At 56.8% G+C, this 19,817-nt stretch overlaps 2 protein-coding genes and 1 non-coding gene across 7 annotated transcripts; 2 read left to right on the forward strand and 1 right to left on the reverse strand.

Moving 5' to 3' along the window:
- The first annotated feature begins 120 nt into the window (after nt 1-120).
- Nucleotides 121-3,032, forward strand: RPS16 (ribosomal protein S16). The gene is made up of 5 exons (XM_040445887.1): nt 121-256; nt 393-494; nt 2,443-2,539; nt 2,646-2,693; nt 2,823-3,032. Exons 1-5 carry the CDS (start codon nt 209-211, stop codon nt 2,966-2,968), a joined length of 441 nt encoding a protein of 146 aa, XP_040301821.1. The 5' UTR covers nt 121-208; the 3' UTR covers nt 2,969-3,032.
- Nucleotides 3,033-6,869: 3,837 nt separating this feature from the next.
- PLEKHG2 (pleckstrin homology and RhoGEF domain containing G2) lies at nt 6,870-17,420 on the reverse strand. Of its 5 annotated transcripts, none has more exons than XM_040445889.1 (18): nt 16,601-17,420; nt 15,821-15,950; nt 14,730-14,998; nt 14,548-14,648; nt 13,698-13,764; nt 13,547-13,593; nt 13,157-13,307; nt 12,724-12,861; nt 12,356-12,556; nt 11,633-11,899; nt 10,762-10,795; nt 10,568-10,669; nt 10,402-10,449; nt 10,284-10,322; nt 10,103-10,119; nt 9,819-9,995; nt 8,788-9,712; nt 6,870-8,708 (listed from the first exon to the last, which is right to left on the reverse strand). In XM_040445889.1, the coding sequence occupies exons 2-18, from the start codon at nt 15,927-15,929 to the stop codon at nt 7,084-7,086; spliced, it is 4,317 nt and encodes a 1,438-aa protein (XP_040301823.1). In that variant the 5' UTR covers nt 15,930-15,950; nt 16,601-17,420; the 3' UTR covers nt 6,870-7,083. The 5 variants fall into 5 exon arrangements, with proteins under 5 accessions (XP_040301823.1, XP_040301822.1, XP_040301825.1 ...); XM_040445888.1 differs by having other exon boundaries at nt 15,821-15,965; XM_040445891.1 differs by having other exon boundaries at nt 15,863-15,950; nt 16,601-17,419.
- Nucleotides 17,421-17,768: 348 nt separating this feature from the next.
- TRNAI-UAU (transfer RNA isoleucine (anticodon UAU)) lies at nt 17,769-17,861 on the forward strand. Its single transcript is given in 2 exon segments — nt 17,769-17,806; nt 17,826-17,861. It is a non-coding gene; the product is annotated as a tRNA-Ile (tRNA).
- The last annotated feature ends 1,956 nt before the right edge of the window (nt 17,862-19,817 follow it).

Consider the following 19,817-nt stretch of genomic DNA (forward strand, 5'->3'; position numbering starts at 1 on the left):
CCCTCCTCCTCCGCTCGGGGGCCCACCTTCCCGCCGCGAATCCGAAGTCCCGCCCCTGGCTACAATAGGAGCCGTAAAGCTCTCTCCCGTCGCGACGCAGCACTCAAAGCGCCTGCGCAGACCCTGAAAAGCGGCCGGGGTGGCCCCGCACTTTCCTTTTCCGGTTGCGGCGCCGCGCGGTGAGGATCTCTTGTCTACGTTTGCAGCCATGCCGTCCAAGGGTCCTTTGCAGTCTGTGCAGGTCTTCGGCCGCAAGGTGGGCCGGGCGCCCGATGGGAGGGGCGGAGGGAGGCCGGGGTCTGCAGAGGCCTGTGGGCAGGGTTCTAGGGTCCACATGGGAGCCGGGGGCCGAAGCTCACGTGGTTCCGCTGTTTCTCCCTCGCTTTCCACAGAAGACGGCTACAGCCGTGGCGCATTGCAAACGGGGCAACGGCCTCATCAAGGTGAATGGACGGCCCTTGGAGATGATCGAGCCGCGCACGCTGCAATACAAGGTGCTGGGATTGAGGGTGGGCGTTTGGGTTGAGTAGGGGGGCTCTGGAGAGATATATTTAAGTGGATTCCTGGAAGTGGTTTTGGGAGGCTGAGGGATCTGGTATCAACAACGGGTTGTATAGAAGGGGGAGTTGGGGGCAGAGAAAATGGGGCATTTGGAGATGGAGCTGTTTTCGGAGGTTTCAGATATTGTGCTAAAAGCTTGAGTTGAGAGTGAAAACGTGGATGTTGCAGATTAAGAGGATGGTTTCAAAAGTGGGATATGGAAGCTCAGTGACAGTTGGGGACCCGATGGCAAGAGGAGTTTGTGTGGCAAGTTGATGGGGTCGTGTATTCTGTATACAGTCTAACGTTTGTTTTAACTGGTAGAGTGTGTATACGTTTTTCGAGAACAGGAATTAATTTGTTAAAAGATACGGCCTAAAGGTAGTGTTTGGACATTGTAGGTGCTTAAAAAGCATTGGGAGAACAGGACCAGAATTTCTGTTTGTTGTGCTTTGCTGTGAAAGGGGTTCCTTGCCTGCTTGTTTCTGTTTTGGCCTCGGTTTTTTCAGCTCAGAATGGAATGAGTGGAGTCTGTTTTTTGCCTGTTTTACCTGTGTTGTTATTTGAGGCATGTAACCTCGTGTTTTTTATTTTCTTTCCCTTGGGTCATCCATAAAATGGGGATCATTTCTCCCTTGAAGGGTTGTTGTGAGGGTAAGTTAGATTGTCCGGGTAAACTTCTTGGCATGTATGAGAATGCATTTGTTTCTTCTTTAAATTTTGTTGCTTTGTATTTCATTTTTATTTTAATTGTTTTTGACAGTTTTAGTTATTTTTGAGAGTGCAAGCGGGGGAGGGGCAGAGAGGGGGACAGAAGATCTGAAGCAGGCTCTGCCCTGACAGGAGAGAGCACGATGTGGGACTCAAACTCAGAACTGTGAGATCATGACCTGAGCCAAAGTCTGACACAACCGACTGAGCCACTCAGGCACCCTCTAATTTAATTTTTTAAATTTTAGTGTAGTTGACACGCAATGATATGTTTCTGGTGTACAACGTAGTGATAAGAGTGTCATTTTTAAACGTGAAGAATAATACGCGTTCCAGGCTTAGTTAGAATGTCATATGACAGTGTCTGAGATCTTTTCTGTGTAGCAGATACCAAGTGCTGTGGTTTACTCTTCTCGATTGTCAGTTTTATGAAGATTTTGTTATGTAACCGGTGTTGGGTGTTGGGGACCCAGCAGTGACCCAGGTGACCCCAGGCCCTGCCCTTATAAAGCTCCGAGTCTAGTAGAGGAGGCAGACTGGTCCCAGTATCAGACCCTGCTCCAGGGTAGTCAGGGCTAGGATGGGGGAGCCCAGAGAAGGCATCTGGCTCGAACCTGGGTGGGAGGATAAGTACAGGCTTCATGGGGGGGGGGGGGGGGGGCCCAGCGGGAGGGGCGGGGGGAGGTGGAGATGGGAATCTGTGAGCTGAGAGCTAAGACCTAAAGTAGGTAAAATAAAAGATTCTGGGCACGTGCAAAAGGTGTAGAGCTGGTAAGAGGAGAGCAGGGCACACAGGTAGTGTAGTTGTAATTTGGAAATGTGAGGCTCAAAGGGCTGGGTGGAGAGCCCAAGGGAGGGAAATCCAGAGAAAGCACCTGACATGGCCCAGGAGTGGTTTTTCACTGTTCCAGGCAGGTATGGTGGCTGTAGGGGGTTTTCCTTGTTGAGCTAAAGTGCCAGAACTGGTCCTGGAGATGGGGACTCTGAGGCCCAGAGGGACACAGATGGGAGGGCCCAGCTCGGGTTCCCTTCAGCAGTCTGTCATCTGTCTTCAAATCGTCCCTGCTCTCCTAGCCGTGCAGAGAGGTCAGCGATGGCAGAAGCTACTTGGAGAGAAGTAGGGTGCTCGGTGCGGTGGCTCAGCTGCCCAGCCTGTGATCTAAAATCCCGTCATGTCCCTTGTTCCTCCAGCTACTGGAACCTGTTCTGCTTCTGGGCAAGGAGCGGTTCGCTGGGGTGGACATCCGAGTCCGAGTGAAGGGTGGCGGTCACGTAGCCCAGATTTATGGTGAGTCGCCGGAACGGGGCATACGGTGGGAGGTGGCTCTGAGAGCAAAGCCCTACTCTCGGGGCTTCCCAAAGCTGATACGTCCTTCTGTGTGTCTTCTTCACAGCAATTCGCCAGTCCATCTCCAAAGCCCTGGTGGCCTATTACCAGAAATGTGAGTAAGAATGGCTCCTTCCCATGGGGTGGGTGAGAGGCAAGTGGAGGACCAGCCCCGCATTTAGCCCCAGAGACCAGGAGGGTGCTTCCAGGGTTGTCTCAATCTTTACTCTCCTCTCATCCCCAGATGTGGATGAGGCTTCCAAGAAGGAGATCAAAGACATCCTCATCCAGTACGACCGGACCCTGCTGGTAGCTGATCCCCGGCGCTGCGAATCCAAAAAGTTTGGTGGTCCTGGTGCCCGTGCTCGTTACCAGAAATCCTACCGATAAACCAATTGTGAGGATTAGGGTTCACCTTTATAATAAACAATTGTCATGGGACTTCAGGTTTCAAGGACTGTGCTGTGGTCGTTTTGTGGTGGGTCTTTGACTAAAAGAAATGCGAGAAACAGCCCGGCTCACGCCGGTCTGGATTGTAAGGCTTTCCAGCGTTTTCAGAAGACACCACGCCTGGGTTAGGGTGGGTGGGTGGGGAGGCGGGGGTGGGGGGGCAAGCTTGAGACCCAGTCTCCCCGCGCTTGTAGTAGAGTCCAGCGTGCAGGCACCATGGAGGCGGGGTGGTTCTAGGCCATTGGTTGTGTGGGGTGTCCTCATGAGTTTTATTTTTTAGTCCTCTTGCTGCTATTGTGATGGCGTGTCAGGGAGTAGCGGGGGAAATGTGTAAGATCAGTAAACATTAATAGAAACTTGGGTGCAGCCTGAAGTCAACTAGTAGGGCCGTGATTGGATTGGGAAGGGATCTTTCCTAATGCCAGTCTGTAGGTAGATAGACTCGAGATGTGGGAGGGGTGGGATCCTTCTGACTGGCTTCATCCTTCAGGATGTCAATACTACCTCCCGGGGAAGGGCCCCCTGTGGCCTCTTGAAAGCAGGTCCCGATTACACTCATTTGAGCAACTGCCTTTACTGGGCTCAGAATGTGGGTCTGAGGACTTGTTCATCTGTTGTGCCTGCCACGTAGTAAGAGCCAACATATTGTAGGCTCTCCATTGCTACAACTGGGCTACACGGTATTTCCATTGTCGAAAGTTCTGTGGGCAGCACTGGTGTATGTTTAAGGAAGCAAAATGTTGCTTGTGGATTCAGTTACTTTTGGTTTTCCCTCCCCATTTTTACAGGGAAGCTAATGAGCTTCATTGGGTGGGAAGGGCATCTCTGCCCCATCAGCCCTTGCAGCCAGCCTGGACACCTCAGCCATCTGTCCCCAGGCAGGGTCCCACATGCTCCCCCTGCTGAGGGTACTGGCGAGAACAGCGTATGGCATCTGGACATTGATGGAGAGGGGAAAATTTTAACAATTTTTTCATGAAAGAAGGAACTTGAAATTTATTGACCAGTTGTCTTTTTGGTATGTGCCCCACTCCATCTAGTAGTCACGTGCAGCTGGCAAACTGGGCAGCGCAGATGAGAGAACGCTGCCGTCATTGAGGAAAATTGGACTGGACGCGGCACCGATGTGTGGGGAGCGTATGCAAATAGCGTTTCTTACAGATGGACGGTGTGGTTGATTGGTACCAACCAAGCGCCAGGCTAAGCATTGTTAGGTATACTTGACGACATGCTCGTGAGGTGGCTGACAGGCTGGTGTCTAAATGTTAGGTAAGAAGATTAGCCTAGTGGCCATGTAACTGCAGCTCGTCAAGTTTAAATTGCAGCTGTAGTTAACGGGTTTGGATGGCATTAACCTAAATGTCCTGGAGAGGGCAGGAGGCCACTACCCTTGCACTTTGAGCCTGATCAGTGGCTCTAAAGACGGCTGGGCTTACAGTGGACGAGCAAGGAAGGTGTTCCTGAGGAGGCGTCGGAGCTGGGGCTGTGAAGCAGGTAGGAGTCAGGCAGGTGGGAGTAATGGAGGGGGGCGGTCAGGGGTCAGGTGGGGCTTAAGCAAGCCTGGTGTCCCTGGTTTCCTACAGCGTTCAGAGACCCCCTTACGAGACTCCTGGCTCCCTGCCAGAGGCACAGCTGGGATGCATCTTGCATCTGGAAATGCTAAGGGGGCTCGCCTCTCTCTCCCCACTTCAGGCTTTGGAGGAGACGGCCCTTCTCCCTCCCTGCCGCCTCCTCAAATACCGGGAATTCCGGCGCCACTGGGAGCCCAGGCCAGGCTGAGAACTTTCCTTCAGCTGGGAATGTGCAGCTGGGGGTGGAGGAGGGGAGGGCCAGAGTCCTGACCCTGGCGAGGCTGCGGTGCAGTAGGCCCAGGCCACTCAGCCCAGGCCCTAGCGTATGGCCCAGTAACCATCCAGTAAATAAGTACCAGAAGCCAGCAGCTAATACTGAGCCAGGCTCTGTTTGGGATACTTTACTCTGCCAAGAATCACCTAGAGCCCCTGGTGCACTAGGCTGCAAGCCCTGTTCTGGTAGGGAAGGGTTTTCTTGAACCAGGCCTGGTACAGACAGGATAGACACTCAACAGCTCAGAGCATGGACTCGGGCTACGTGGTGTGGATCTGAGTTCCAACTCTGTCCCTTAGCAATGCGACTGAGCAAATCCCTTATTCTCTCTATGCCTCTGCTTCCTCATCTCCACAATGAGGATCAGAAACCATCCTTGTGGCACACGGGCGGCTCACTTGGTTAAGCATGTGACTCTTGATCTCAGCTCAGATCATGATCTGGTTCGTCGGTTCGAGCCCTGTGTCGGGGTCCACATTGACAGTGCAGAACCGGCTTGGGACACTGACTTCCTCTGCTCTCTCTCAAAATAAAAAAAATATATAAAAACTTAAAGAAACCATCCTCATGTGCCTTTTAGAGATGAGGATTCAGAGTGAATGAGTTCACATAAAGTGACTAATGCCTGAGCTATGCAGTTAGCACTCCATAAATTTCCACTTTTTTTGTTAGCTGATTGTCAAAACTTCCGATTCCTAGGCTCCTGCCCTGGAGGTTCTGATTCCATAGGTTGGGACTATTGGGGGATCTGTTAATTTGAACAATGCCCCGATGAGTCAGGCTCAGATACATTTGGGAAATGAGGATATGCTCACTGTATCTTTGCAATGATCTTACAAGGCAGGTACTGTTGTCCTCGTACAATTGAGAAAACCCAGACTCCCAAGGGAGGTTATACACCAACTGGAAAAGTCAGGACTTGGAACTCAGCTAGGACACTGAAGCCGTAGGGAATTCCAGGAAAAAATAAATAAGACAATGTGCAAAAGCACAAGAGGTTTGGCATTCAATGAACAAGGCTAGTATTCCAAAGAAACTGCTGAACTTAGGCAGCTCGCTGGGCATGCCATTGCTGGGAGGGGGCAGAAGGATTCGAACATAAAAGTCTTTGTCTCTGACCTGAATTTCTTTTTGGGGGGGCGTGGGGGCACGCCGAGGCACTCTAGAGGCCCCAAACTAGAGCGAGGGGGTGCAGAGATCCAGTGTGCGTAGGTGGGCACACGAATTGGAACATTCATGACGTTGGGGAGTGGTTGTCCAGAGAACTCAGATGTGGAACAGACTTCCAGAATCCCAAACACATTCATTCTGGTGTCCGCATGGACTGGGCTCTGAAATTCTGTAGTCCCAAGACCCAGTATGATCTAAGGAGGGATGGGATGGGATGGCGATAGAGAACGTTGGACGGTTGCCCTGCTGGATTAGATGGTCGGGTGAATGAGACGTAGGAGCGGCTGGAGGTGACATTGTGAAGGGACGGATGGATGGAGAGGGCCGGTTGGAGAAAACAGGTGGGATAATGGAGGAATGGACTGGCGTTAGAAAGGATACTAGATGGCGTAGGGGTAGGGTGATGATGGATGAATAGGATAGAGACGGTTAAATAAAGCATGCTGTATGGATCGGGAGATGGACAGGCAGACGGGAGGAGAGGGCTGGGGAGACACTGGATGGACAGACCCAGGGATAGCTGAGCAGAAAAGAGAGGACAGAACACATGAACTGGATAAATCGCGGAGGGAACGGACTTCTACATCTGCCTGGGACAGAGCTGCTTAACTTGGCCTTCCTGGATGGCATCAAGCCGTCCATAAACTCTCTGAAACAGCACACGCCAAACTCTAATGGGTGGGTGTCAGCAACGCTCAAAGAAGTTTGAGATTCCCCCCCACCCCGTACTGAGCCACGGATTCGTGCTGTGTCAGACCTTCCCATTCGTTGTCTGGTCCTCCCCCACTGCCTCCGGAATGGGAAAAGATACAGAACTTCAAAATATGAATGAACAAAATGTTAATGACAACCCCTTCCCCCATCCCTGTTGAGTTAATCAAGGTAAGTAAGGAGAGCCATTTGCCAAAGCAGATCCCAGTTGCTGGAAAGCTGCGGCAATTTTTACACCTTTGTTCAGTGTCTGGACATCTGGGTGAAGTTCTGAGGGTCTGTGGCATCTGGTTGAAGTCCTTGCTTTTCAAGAAGTCTGATATCCTGGCTCACGTGTGGAAAGGGGCATCAGGAGCTCCCTGGGCCCTACGAAGGCCCACAGATTCCTGGGTGGGGGCCAAGAGAGCAGGATGGTTTAACCTGACTTGGGCCTTGGCTGGCCGTAGCCGCCCACCGCCCCCGACGTGGATGTTGACCGTGGTGGCATAGCTGAGCCTCCTGGCTGGGGGTGGTGGGGGCTGGGGCTGGGGTGGTGGTGAAGGTGCCCGCGATGCCGGGGCAGAGGAGGACCAGGGGCCCCGGGAGGCTGGGGGAACTTCTCCCCCAGGCCCTTGTCTCCGAGCGAGGCTTTGGCTGATGTAGGACGCTGCCAGGTATCTTGAGAGGGCAGCTGCACTGGGACCCAGGAGCTGACGGGTTGGAGGAGGGGGACTGTGGGGTGGGGTCAACTCTGAAGACTCTGACCGGGCGACCTGAGACACCAGGTGGCCTCCTGGTTTGGAGAAAACCACGGTGGTTGGAACCGGGATGGGTAACAGGCCCTGGCTGTCCCGAGAGCCTTCCTGCTCAGGCAAAACGGTCGCAGCTGGAACATGAGTGTCCGTGAGGCTCTTCTGCTCCAACAAAGGTGTAAGTTTTTGGACGTGGAGGTCTGTGAAGCTTTGTTCCTGAAGCAGAGGTGCAGCAGATAGCCCCTGGACGTCTGGGAGGCCTCCCTGCTTGGGCAAAGGCGGGAGGGCTTGGAGGGCTTGGGCCTGGGTGTCCTTGAGGCCTTGTTGCCGGGGCAAAGGTGCGGCAGCTGGGACATTCGGGTTCTGGGACAAGGACAGTGGGGCGTCGGCTGGGATCTGACGGTCTAGGCAGCTTCCGTGTGCAGGCACAGCTGAGGTACCCGGAACCTGAATGTCTGAGAGGTCTTGGGGCAGAGGCAGTGGGGCGTTGGCTGGGGTCTGGTGGCTTAGGCGGCCTCCGTACGCAGGCCCAGGTGAAGTACCTGGGACCTGAACGTCTGGGAGGTCATGCTGCAAGGGCAGTGGAGTGTTGCCTGGGATCTGATGGTCCGGGCTGCTTCCGGGCATAAGCAAAGTGTTGACGGCTTGCTCACAAACAGCAGCTGGGAACTGAACATCCCCGGAACCGCCTTGCTTCATTGACAGGGTGGTGGTTGGGCTCTGGCTCTGTAGGTGGCCTTCTTTCTTGAGCACAGGAGTGGTGGCTAAACCCATGGCATCAGGACCACGTCCCTGCTTGGGTACAGCTGGGCTGGTCGGAACCTCGATGTCCATGTGGCCTCTGTGCTCAGGCAAAGGCGTGGTAGCTGGAACTTGGGTTTCCAGGTGGCCTTCTTGATCAGGTAAAGTTGTAGCTGGAAGCTGATCGTGTGCGGGGTCTTCTTGCTCGGGCAAGGGTGTGGGGGCTCCAGCCACACTCTGTATATTCCAGAGGCCTCCTTGCCCAGGCAAAGGGGTAGCAGCTGGAACCTGGATGCTCAGACGGTCTTGCTCAGGCAAATTTGAAACATTTAGACCCTGGCCACCCAGGCAGCCTCCCTGCTTAGACAAAGGTGTGGCAGCTTGAACCCGGGTGGCGGGACCCAGAGGGACAGATTCCTGGGCACACGTCAGCGGGAAGGCCAGCTCACATACCAGCACGTGTCCAAAGGCAGGCAGGGGCCCTGTGTGCACAGACAGAACGGAGTCAGGACCGCGATCTCAGTGTGGGCCGTCTCTGCTGACCACACACCCGGACCTCACCTGGCTCGGCCTGCTCACGGGGCAGGGAGGGGGACAGCTGCGGCTGGGCCAGAGCACGGGGCCGGCGGCGGGGCGCGTTGGCCGACGCCCGGGTCTCTGCCCGCTGCATCTGCTGGATCCGCTCGCTGTAAAGCCGGGCCAGCTCTCGCACTCGGGAAGCTGTCCTCTCCGAACTCGGGGCTCCCGCCTTCCCACTCCCGCCACCTCCACCCAGATCGGAGTCTTCCAGGATGAGCAGTGGCTCTGGGAAACCGGGCCGGGTCAGCTGCCCCTGCTCCAGTGCCTGCCAGGCGCTCCGGATTTCTGAACAAGAGCGGAATCCCAGCTCATCTGAGAATCCCTGGTCTCGGGTGACATCCTGGGACTGGAAATCTGGGAAGGATTCCCCTTCCTCAGGATCCTGCTGCCCTACCCTGCCCCCAGAGGACTGCTCTCCTTTGGTGGAACTGCTTCCGGGAAACAGTTCTCTCCTCGTGGCTAGAGCCTCATCGGGCTCCCGCAGAGCTCCCTGAAGCCAGGAATCACAGGGAAGGGCGGGAGTGCTGGGAAGGCTAGGAATGTCAGGGACACTAGGTATGGATGGAAGGCAGGGCATTTCAAAAACACTGGAAATGTCAGGGAGGCTGGGAAGGTGGGGAATCTTGGGAATTTCAGACAGGCTGGGAATTTCAGGGAGGTTGGGTACGTCTGGACTTTTGGTACGGCTGGGAACGTCGGGAATTTCAGCCGCACTGGAACTTTCGAGCCCTTCTAGCACATGGAGTGGGGAAGGCTCCCGTTCATCCAACTCCAGCTCTTCCTCCTCCTCCTCTTCTGAAGAGTCCCGGCTGGGAAGGGCTTGGAATGTGAGGGCTTCACTGTCGCCTGGCACCTGGGAGTCTCCAGGGAACGTGGTGATGTCGTGGGGGGGCAGCTGTAGTGGGCACTGGGGAAGAGGCCAAAGATACCATGGTGGGCTGGCCCTCCGGCCCCCCGGGCTGTGCCTGACCGAGCTAAATCCCAAGGACGCCCTGATGTGACACCCAGCTCACCCCTGGATCCCGGAGGCCTCTTTGGTTCAGCAGTTCCAGGATCTCCTCCGTGATCGAGGTCCCGGAGGGTTCCAGCGTGGGGGGGCCAGTGTCCTCTAGGTCCTCAGGGGGTCCGGAAGCTGGAACTGGTGGCTGAGACTCCAAGGGGGGGTAGAGCTCCCCCTCACTGCCAGCATGCTGTGAGCAAGGAAAGAGGACGGAGGGCAAGAGTCGAGGGCCGCCCATCTCTTCCTCCCAGACTCAGGAGTCCGGGTCCCCAGACCCTGTGCTAGGGTATTTCTTACCTTGAGTCTAGGCTTAGCTGGGATGGAGAGATGAGAAAGAGAAGAGTGAGATGCAGAATCTGGATGATTCCTTACAGCCGATCCGCTGCCCCTATCAGCCCTCCCCCACGCACACGGGGCATCTCTCGGGAAGAGATAGACAGAGAGGCATGGACCCGGCCGGGCTAGGGTGGCCACTTACCATTCTGTGCAAACATAACATACGGGTCCTTTACTGGCTCTGGGGAGAGGACACAGGAACGTCAGGGGCCCAGCTCCCCCCGCGTTCTCTCGTCAACTTTCAGGTGGAGGACACTCACCAGACTGTCTGCGGCCACGGCGGGTAGCAGAGGGTCCTGGAGACGGAGCTGTGGGAGAGGCAGAGGAGAACCCCACGATGAGCCCAGCTCCAGGCTGGAGGGGGCAGGCCGGGGGTACAATTCCTGGGGGAGAAGCGGGGGAACCTCAGGGTTCCATCTTCTTTACCTGTGTTCCTTCGTCCAGGGGTGAAATTTCTAGCATCCCGAGGTCGGGGAGACCCAAGAGGGGGTGTCGGGGGCTCTGGGATGGGCTTACTTTTAGGAGCACCTGCGGAGAGACATTGGGAACCCCGTGATCTACTTTTCCTTGGAAGTCATCCTCCTACTTCCACATCCTCCCAACCCAAGGCCCCAACTCACAGTGCAGGCTGTTTTCAAGGAGAACTTGCTTTGCCTGAAAGAGACCAGGGTGAGGGGCTGTGTCGCTGGGGGCTGCCTCTGAGCGCCCCAGTCACAGTCCTATTAACAGGTGCTACTCTGTATGAGGCACGTCACACGACTGGTGATTATTAGTAGTCCCCACCGGTGTGCGAACTCGGTGCTCTGACTCCTCCAGGTGAGGAAACCGAGGCCAGAGAGGTAGCGTCACTTGCCCAAAGTCACACAGCCGCGACGTGTTGGAGCTGGGATTCAAACCCAGGCAGGAATTTATTTTTATCTACTTGTTTTTTTAAAGAGTTGGCATCCGTCTTACTTACTTTTTTAACGTTTTATTTGTTTTTGAGAGAGGGGCGCCTGGGTGGCTCAGTCGGTTGAGCAACCGACTTCCGGCTCAGGGCATGATCTCATGGTTTTTGAGTTCGAGCCCCGCCTCGGGCTCTGTGCTGACAGCTCGGAGCCTGGAGCCCGCTTCGGATTCTGTGTCTCCCTCGCTCTCTGCCCCTCCCCTACTCATGCTCTGTCTCAGAAATAAGTGAACGTTAAAACAAAATACTTTTGAGAGAGTGCAAGTGGGGGAGGGGCAGAGAGACGGGGACAGAGGATCCCGTGAAGGCTCTGTCTTGACTGCAGCGAGCTCAATGTGGGGCTCACACTCATGAACCGGGAGATCTGAAGTCAGATGCTTAACCGCCTGAGCCACCCAGGTGCCCCCCGCCTTTCCTTTTTAAAATGCAACTTACTGATCACGGTCCAAGCGAGCCCCCTACACTCAGGGTCTCGTAGCACTATGGGGGGGGGGGGGGAATGCCTCCAGCATTCCGAAGCCCCTTGGATATGGCAGGAGCTGTACCTTGGCGGGGATGGAGGCGGGGTGGTTCTCAAAGAAAAGGCGCTGGAGACAGTGAATCCACAGCCTCTTCTCTTCTTGGTTCTTGGCCTGGGGGTGGGATAGGGAGTCGGGAGCCAGGTGGAAGGTCTGGGGGCTGAGGGGAACCCTGACCGCCCAGCCCCACCTTGCACTCACCTGGAGCAGATGCCTGTGTTTGGGAATGGTCAGATCGGACACCTTGAATCCTAGAGGATCTCGAGGACTCTCGCTCACACTCAGGTTGCAGCACTGGGTAAAGGGCACAGAACGGGGCAGGGAGCTCAGAGCCCCGAGACTCAGTGTGTATCTGGGTTCCTACCTCCTAGAAAGATGTGCCCCATGAGGTTGTGTGGCGGGTCCCCTTACCCCCTGTGGAACCCCCCCACCAGGCTGGGCTCTGCTCTCCCTCACCAGTCTCTCGCCCTCATCTGGGTCCAGATGTGCTCCCCTCATGAAGACGCTTGCCTGGTGGGCAAATCCAGCCCCCCCGCCACCGGCCCTCACCTGTATCCTGATGCCCTCACCCTTCATTAAACTTCACCCCCATCCTTGGACTCAAGAATACACGGCCCTCAAATTGAGGCTGGGTTGTTCCTCCTTGGCAGACCCCGCCTGCCCCCAGCTAGCCCGTAGGTACACAGGTGTAGGTATACAGAATACACCTTGCAGGTGACATCCTGGTCCTGCCCCCAACCCTGAACTCACGAAGATATGGCCCTTGTAGGTGTACTCCGGACCCCGGCGTTTGGCCACGAGCAGCATCCGTGAGAAGAGAAAGAGCAGCCTCTCGCCCCCTCGAAGTCGGGGGCCGCCCCCTCCGCCACCTCGGAACGCGCCCTCTAGCACCAGCTCCCCGAAAGCACTGAGCTCCGGGCCAGTCCAGCCGCCAAGCCGCCGCTGCACTTCCTGCCGGGCCCGCCAGGTGCGCAGGGCACAGGGGCGCGCACACACACCAAGACCAGGAGGTTAGCAACAAGGCTGCGCTACCCCAGCCCATCCTCCGAGGCCACCCCCACCAAAGGCCCTCGTGCCCACTGCCCCCATCCAGCAGCCCCAGCCCACCCTGGGGTCACCTGGAGGCGCGCAGCATGCTCCTGCTTGCGTTTCATGTCATTGATGTACCAGGCGACCGCTGTCATGGACACAATGGCCTCCTCCACCATCTCACGGCCCCCGGCGCCCGGGCCCTCTGCCCAGTGCTTGCCTAGCTCCTGCCAGGCAGGCACCCAGGGAGGGAACAGAAACAAGAGAAAAGGATGGTAATGACAGGAGACAGATACCAAGGCAGCGACAGAGGTGGCGACCCAGAGGAGGACAGAGACAAACAGGCAGAGACAGAAAGAGGAATCAGCTGGAGCCAGTCCCCACTGGTGGCAAGAACCTGCCCCCGACTGCTGGCCCAGTTTCTAGGGACTTGTCCTGGGTCCACCCTGCAGCTGTACCACCGGGCGGTCAACGGCCAGGACCTTGCCCTCCCCGAGCAGCACCCCCAGGGCCACGGCTGACCTGCAACAGCAGATGGTACTTGAGGATGCGCTGAACAGGCTTCAGCAGGAAGCTCTGCAGGGGCAGCGAGTGGCGGAGCTGGGCCTGGCGCTCCTGCAGCCACAGGGCTGCGGGCGGGGACAGCGACAGCTCCCGGAGCAGGGCTAGGGAGCTGGGGGCGGGGCACAGGTCAGGGGCTGGCAGCCCCCAGCGGGGAGGGCGCGGCGGGGCGTGGCCAGGGTTTCAGGGGCTGGCAGGGGTCAGGGGCAGCTTAGGGAGAGCTCGGTTAAGGTCATAGGCTGGCAGGGGCTGGAGCTGGATGGGTCGAGGTGGAGGGAGGTTGGCTGGCACATCAACTCAGCGGGCAAAGGCCTGGGGCCCAGCGGGGGCTCCTCACTCCTCACCCCTCACCTCGGGTAGTTCATGCAGTACAATGTGTAGATGTCAAAATCCTCACTCTGTGGGTGACACAGCAGTTAGGGAGACCTGAGGTCCCAACTCCCCGGGACCCCCCGCCTTACCCCAGCCCCATCCCGCACTGAGAGCCCCCACCCTGACTCACCCTTTGCACGAAGCACTCGGCAATGCCCCCTGCGCTGCTGCTGCCCTCCAGGTCCTCCAGGAGCTCACTGTGGGGGAGAGGGCAAGGTCAGGGACTGCCCTGTCCCCACAGCCCCCCGTGGGACGACTCCAGGAGGCTGGGGATTTGGTGGCTGCCAGGATCTCTCAAGGGGCTATCATATCCGAAGGGAGTCTTCTGATTGCTACGTGGGGAGATCACAACCCCGCTCAGACTTTGTCCATGGACAGCATCCCGTTCCTCAACCCCAAATCTTGTCACAGCTGCCATGAGCCTAGGGGTCTCGTGATATGACCCAGGGAGAGGGGTGTCATGGCCCTCAAAGCTGGGATCATCTTAAGAGGCTGCTGTGATCCTGAGATCTCGTCATGTCATCTCAGAGCTCCTGCAATAACGTGGAGATCGATCTCATCAAGACGCTCAGAGGGGTCATGATCCTCGGACACCAGCATCTTCCTCACTGGGTCCAGGCCAACCATCTGGTTTGTCTGGGACCGAGGGGTTTCTCGGGACGACGGGGTCACGCGAATGCTCACGCTATCATGATCTTTAGGCCCCCCACAAGCCGTGGGTTCACCGTGATCTCAGACCTGACCTAGTGCTGAGACCCATCCCCGTACTTAGATCTCATCTGGGTCCTCAGGCTCCTATCCAACTCCGCCTCCACCACTCTGGTTCCTTCACTCCCCATCAGGATCCCTGCCCAATGTCACTACCTCCCATGTACCAGCCTGGAGAGGGGGTCGTGGGACTCCAAGGTTTAGGTTAGGATACAGCCCGCCTCCCCTAGCCCTACCAGCTGGTGCCCCTGCCCGTCCCTCCCGCCTCTGACCTGCTGAACTCGTAGATGTCCTCGATGTTGGCAAATAGTATGCCCACCTGCTCCGTGCTCAGCCCTAAGACCCCGCCATCCAGCAGAGGACCCAGGTAGTCCTGTGGGGATGACTGGGGTTATGGGGGGTGGTGGAGGGCTGGCCTGGGTCCCCACTGTGCTCGGGTACCCGCCTGCCTCACCTCCACAATGCTGCGAAGGTCCCGGACATAGGCCCGCTCTGTCTCCACGATCTCGCGAGCCACTCGCTCTAGCCTCGAGGGTTTGGCGGAACCCGGAGTCCCCACAGGTGACAGATGCAGGCGGATGGGGGGTCCTGGAAGGGGCTCTGGCCTAGAGGCCGAGCAGGCTGGGGCAGGCCCTGGAGCCGGGTCCCCCTCGGAGCCCACCGTGCTCAGGGATGTGGAGCTCCCAGAACCTCGGGGGGAGGCCATGGCAGGGGTTGCAGGGGCTGCCAGGGGTGAGAAGCAGGAGATCAGGCCGTCTCCCCAGCTGAATGAGTGCAGCCCTACACTCACCCACCCCAGGTCAACATCTGCCCCTCCCCTCCTCCCAGGGCTCCCTTCTTCTCTTGCCACTGCACTGCCTTGGTCCTGTCCTGTTCTCTCCCATCAGGATCTTCTCTGGGCTTCGACCTCCACTTTTCTAATCCACCTCCGTGTGTCAGCCTGGGAGATCTTTATTAATTTGCCCGTTTGACCCTGTCACTTTAAGTATAACCCCTTCATGCCCTCAGGAGAAAGTCCAAACTCCTCAGATCCACACTGCCCTATGCAACGTGGCCATCAGAGACTTTTCCAGTCTGTTCTCTTCCCACAGACACACCACTTCTCACACTCCAGACTCCAGTCGTATTCGGCTGCCTTCAGTTACTCAAAAACACAGCCTTCTCTCACCTCTGCACATACTTTTCCCTCTGTGTGGAATACTCTTCCTTGCTTTTCCCAACTCATTGCTGCTTATCTTTTAATTCTATTATGTCTCCTCCTCCAGGAAGCCTCCATTGAGTTCCCATACTGGGCTCCCACAGTGAGAGGAAAGGGCTATCACCCCCACCCCCACCCCTGCCCAGGCTTGACCGCTGGACTCTGGGTGTCCGCCTCCGGACTGTCACCATTTAGGGATGGTTCCATCTGCCCCACCAGACTTGGGAACTCTGTGTAGGCAGAGCTGGGACTGTCTTGGTCACCCTATGTGGCCAGCACTGGGCCAGCCAGTGTCTTGAATGAAGGAACAAATGCCCAGCAAGCTCCACCCTCCCTTGGACTCTCACCTGTCTGGGTCTCACACACAGCTGCGCAGTCACACACTTCACCTGTGGGGCCACGGCCAAGGCTAGGGCTGGGTTTGGACAGGCTCGGTCCGCGGGCTCCCTCCGGCATGGCTGAGTGGCTCAGCGGCTTCTGCGGAAAGACCCCCTTCTCGGATATCAGGACCCCATCGGCTTCCCCGCCGCCCACACTCACAGATTAGGCCAGAGAATTAGGAGTGTGATCTAAGTCCAGGAGGGACCGGAGAGTAAATAATGGGGCAGACAGAGGCATAGTGATAGAAAGAGGGGCACCAGGAGAGAGAACACAGAGAAAAAGATGGAAAGGTTGAGACAAAGAAGAGTGAAGCTAGGAGTCTGGTCTGTCTGGGGCCGGAGGCTCAGGGATCCTGGGAACGTTTGGGCTCTGGCTGGAGCCGAGGGCGAGGGGCAGGGCTGGGAAAAGCCGTGGGCGGGAGGCCGGGAGGTCCCTGGGGAGGGCGGAGGAGGCTGGGGGACCGGATGCCAGGGTCCTGCAGACGGCTCCCTCCCCCGCCCAGGGCTGCGAGTTGGGGCGCTGGCCCTGAGCCCTCGACCCACTCCCCTCTCCAGCCAGTCCCTCCGCGATCCGCTTACTGTCCCCACCGCCTCGGCGAGGGTCCCCAGCGCCTTCCCACACCCTTTCAGACCCAAACTCCCGCCGGCGCCTCCGCTCGCCCCCCGCCGGCACGCCCCCTCATTGTTCAGCGGCAGCGGCGCCGCCCCCTCCCCCAGCCCGTCGGGGCCCCTCGCCTCCCCCCTCACCTCCCAGGGAGTCTCCAGCCCCGAGCCGAGGCTGCCGGATTCCTATTCAACCCTAGCACGGTCCCCGGGGAGACGCAAAGCCGGACTCCTGGGTCTCTGCAAGTCAGGGGCGTGAACTTCGGGCTCTCAGCCTCCGGGAACCAGAATGCGAGGTCTCTCGGAGAGTGGGATGCAGCGGTCCGAATCTCCTGGTCCTCTCAATGGGGGATGCTGGGAGTCTCGACTCTTGGGTCTCAGATGGGGTGCTGGGGACCCAAGTTCCTGAGTCTTCTAGATAGGGCCGTGGGGCGACCGGATTCCTGAGTTCCCCTAACTCTAGGAGCAGGGATTAAACCATCTCCAGGCGGGAGCGCAGGGGAGTCCCCAGTTCCTGGGTCCCCTGGAAGGAGTGGGCGTTTCAGCACCAAACAGACTGGCCGGGGTGCTGGGAGTCCGTTTGCCAAGTTCGGATGCTGGGCTCGGATATCTGGGAACCGTTGGAGGTAATCACCGATCTGGGATCCTAAGTTCTTTAAAACGGGGTGCAGAAAGCTCGGCCTCCAGGAACGCGCGGGGCTGACGTCCCGGACTCCCGGCTCCTCCAGGAGGGGGCGCTGGGCACCTGGATATCTGGGGTCCTTTAGCCTGGACGCGGGGTCCCGGGCTTCGGGGTCTCTCAGGGAGCGGTACACAGACTCGCGACGCCAGAGTCCACGACTTTGGACCCTTCGGGTTCTGGGATGAGTACCACGGGGCTCCGGCGGCGGCAGCGCCACATCTGTGGCGGGAGAGTCCGGTCCCAGCTGTGAGGCGGGGGGCGGTCGCCTAGGGCTTCCCCTCCCCCCCGAGCCGCCCCGGCGCACATCCTGTTCCCGCCCGCGGGGGGGAGGGGCTGCCTTCCGGCCAGCCAGTCGGTAAAGGGTTAAGACCCCTCCCCCCTGATTCTGAATATTCATAAGAAGGCGAGTCCCAGAAAGGCTACACCCCCACATTCCAAAAGCTTCTGACTTTTCCCTTTTACAGCAAGGGCCTTCAGGGCGTGAGAATCCGGAACTGGTAACGCACTTTCTCCCATTGGTCAACCGAACAATTCTTATTTGCATATGCAGTAAAGGCGGAGCTGTCCAGCGGGGAGGGTCACGTGTCCAAAAGCGACTGAAGGACCTCGCGGCGCGAGGGTGCGGCCGGAGCTCCAGTGGCGCAATCGGTTAGCGCGCGGTACTTATACGACAGTGCGAGCGGAGCGATGCCGAGGTTGTGAGTTCGATCCTCACCTGGAGCACCTTTTTTTCTGTTACCAGCATTTTACAAATGTATACGTCTTGTAAGTGAACTAAAACATCTACATCACCACCGAGGGGAGCGAGCATTCGATCTTCGGAGCTTTTGGGTTAGAAAGACTCCTGGAACTAAGGCAGCTGCCCGGGAGTGTTCTGTACTGTGGGGAGGTGCCTTTTCCATCCTGGCCGCCAGAGGGTGCTATCGCCTCTTATATGCCTGCGAATTCAATTGGGTCTGCAAATCTCAGTTTAAGACTTCTGTAGACGTGTCGGGTTCTCCTCTGCAAACTGTCCAAGGCATTGCTTTTTCTTCTCCATCTTCTCTCTCTCTCTCTCTCTCTCTCTCTCTCTCTCTCTCTCTCTCTTTTTTCCAGTTTCATTGAGATATAATTGCCATATAACATTGTATTAGTCCAAAGTGTACATGATTCGATATATGTATAAATTGAGAAAAAGAGTTTAGTTGACATCAGTCACGTCACATATTTTTTTTCTCCTGTGTCTTGGATTTTTCACTTTCCCTTTTCCTCCCTCCTTCTGAGTTGGTTTGTTCCTTTCAACAAATACTAAACGTGCACTATGTGACTGACTCCTGTTTAGGGTTTAGGTGTGAGTGATAGAGCAGTGAACAAGACAAAGCCCCTGCCGTTGAGGATTTGACATTCTTAGCTGGAGAGACAAGTTTCTATAAACATGAAAACTAAGTATATTTCATATGTTCGGTGTGGGCTGCAGTAATAGTAGTCAAACACCATCTCACTCAGAAGGCATTTGAGCAGGAACCTAATGGAGGGGAGTAAGCCATAGGGATAACTGGGGAATATTTTAGGTAGCCATAGTAGCCTGTGCAAAGGCCCTGTGGCTGAAGCAGGTCAGGTATAATGGTGGAGCAGCTAGGAAGCCAGTGTGACTAGAGCAAGAGTAGCCAAAGGTAAGAGTCAGGCCACGTAGGCTGGTAAGGTCTTAGGACTTTGCCTTTTATGTGATGAGACTCTGACTCAGGTGTCAGGACAAGTTCCCTGTGGTTGTTTTGTTGGGGAGTGGGGAGAGACTGAGGGCAGGTCCTGGGCCAGGAAAGCAGGAAGGGACTGCTATGAAGGTTCAGGTGGGAGATGATGCTGGATAGGACCACGGTGGGGGCCACAGGAGGAGACAGGTAGATGTATTTAGAAGGTGAATCAGACAGAATTGCTGTTGGACTGGGGTGTGTCTGACAACGAAGAGTCAAGGGGACTCCCAGGTGTTTGGTACCGGTAGCTGCTGGTAGGGACCATATTCTCAAATGAGGTTCGCATTTGTTTTTACCAGCAGAGACTGTTTTTGCTAAGGCAGGGGCCAGAGATGTCAGTTTCTTGTACCTCAAGTGTCTGTAAATGTCTCCTCATGGCTTGTTCTTGCTCTCTGCCTCCCCACTGTCTTTGGATCTCCGCATTTCTATGTATTTTTTTTTCCAACCCTCTTCTAAGTTTGGGGATCTGAGCCCTTTCCCAAAACTGGGGGGGGGGGGGGGGGCAGCTTCCTGGAAGAGGAGATCAATGGTCAGGGCCTGCCAGTGTGCAAGGAGAGCGAGCCAAAGAGGAGGGCAAGAGGAGGGGAGGGGAGAAGGCAGAGGAGGGAAGCGTCTGGAGAGGGAGAACCCTGACAGGAGACAGCAGAGGGGTGGGGAGGATAGGTGGAACCGAGGCGACAAGGAGTGAGAGGCAGGGGGGGAAAGGGTGGAGAGGGCAGGAAGAGGGGAGAAGGGAGAGGAAGAGGACTGAAGGAAAGAGACAAGGGGGTAAGGGACAGGGGGTGGGGGGCTGGAAGGGGAACACAATAAAAAGGGGAGAGGAAGAGTCGGAGAGGGTGAGGGGGGAAGGGTGGCGCAGGAGGGTAAAGGAGGAGGAACTGACGGGGGGAGGGCGGGAGAGGAGAGGGAAGTGGGGATGGGGAGAGGAAAGCGGGGGGGGGGGGGGGGG

This window comes from Herpailurus yagouaroundi, unplaced genomic scaffold (genome assembly GCF_014898765.1).
Source record: "Herpailurus yagouaroundi ecotype Mexico unplaced genomic scaffold, PumYag 194, whole genome shotgun sequence".
Lineage (NCBI taxonomy): Eukaryota > Metazoa > Chordata > Mammalia > Carnivora > Felidae > Herpailurus > Herpailurus yagouaroundi.

What these genes read in the sequence shown, in the direction of transcription:
- RPS16 (XM_040445887.1), top strand. Translation starts at nt 209, where the DNA reads ATGCCGTCCAAGGGTCCTTTGCAGTCTGTGCAGGTCTTCGGCCGCAAG. An exon ending in TGCAGGTCTTCGGCCGCAAG is followed by an intron (nt 257 to 392) that starts GTGGGCCGGGCG and finishes CGCTTTCCACAG; the next exon opens with AAGACGGCTACAGCCGTGGC. An exon ending in GGTGGCCTATTACCAGAAAT is followed by an intron (nt 2,694 to 2,822) that starts GTGAGTAAGAAT and finishes TCTCATCCCCAG; the next exon opens with ATGTGGATGAGGCTTCCAAG.
- PLEKHG2 (XM_040445889.1), bottom strand. Translation starts at nt 15,929, where the DNA reads ATGCCGGAGGGAGCCCGCGGACCGAGCCTGTCCAAACCCAGCCCTAGC. An exon ending in ACCTTCGCAGCATTGTGGAG is followed by an intron (nt 14,649 to 14,729) that starts GTGAGGCAGGCG and finishes TCATCCCCACAG; the next exon opens with GACTACCTGGGTCCTCTGCT. An exon ending in CCGAGTGCTTCGTGCAAAGG is followed by an intron (nt 13,594 to 13,697) that starts GTGAGTCAGGGT and finishes TGTCACCCACAG; the next exon opens with AGTGAGGATTTTGACATCTA.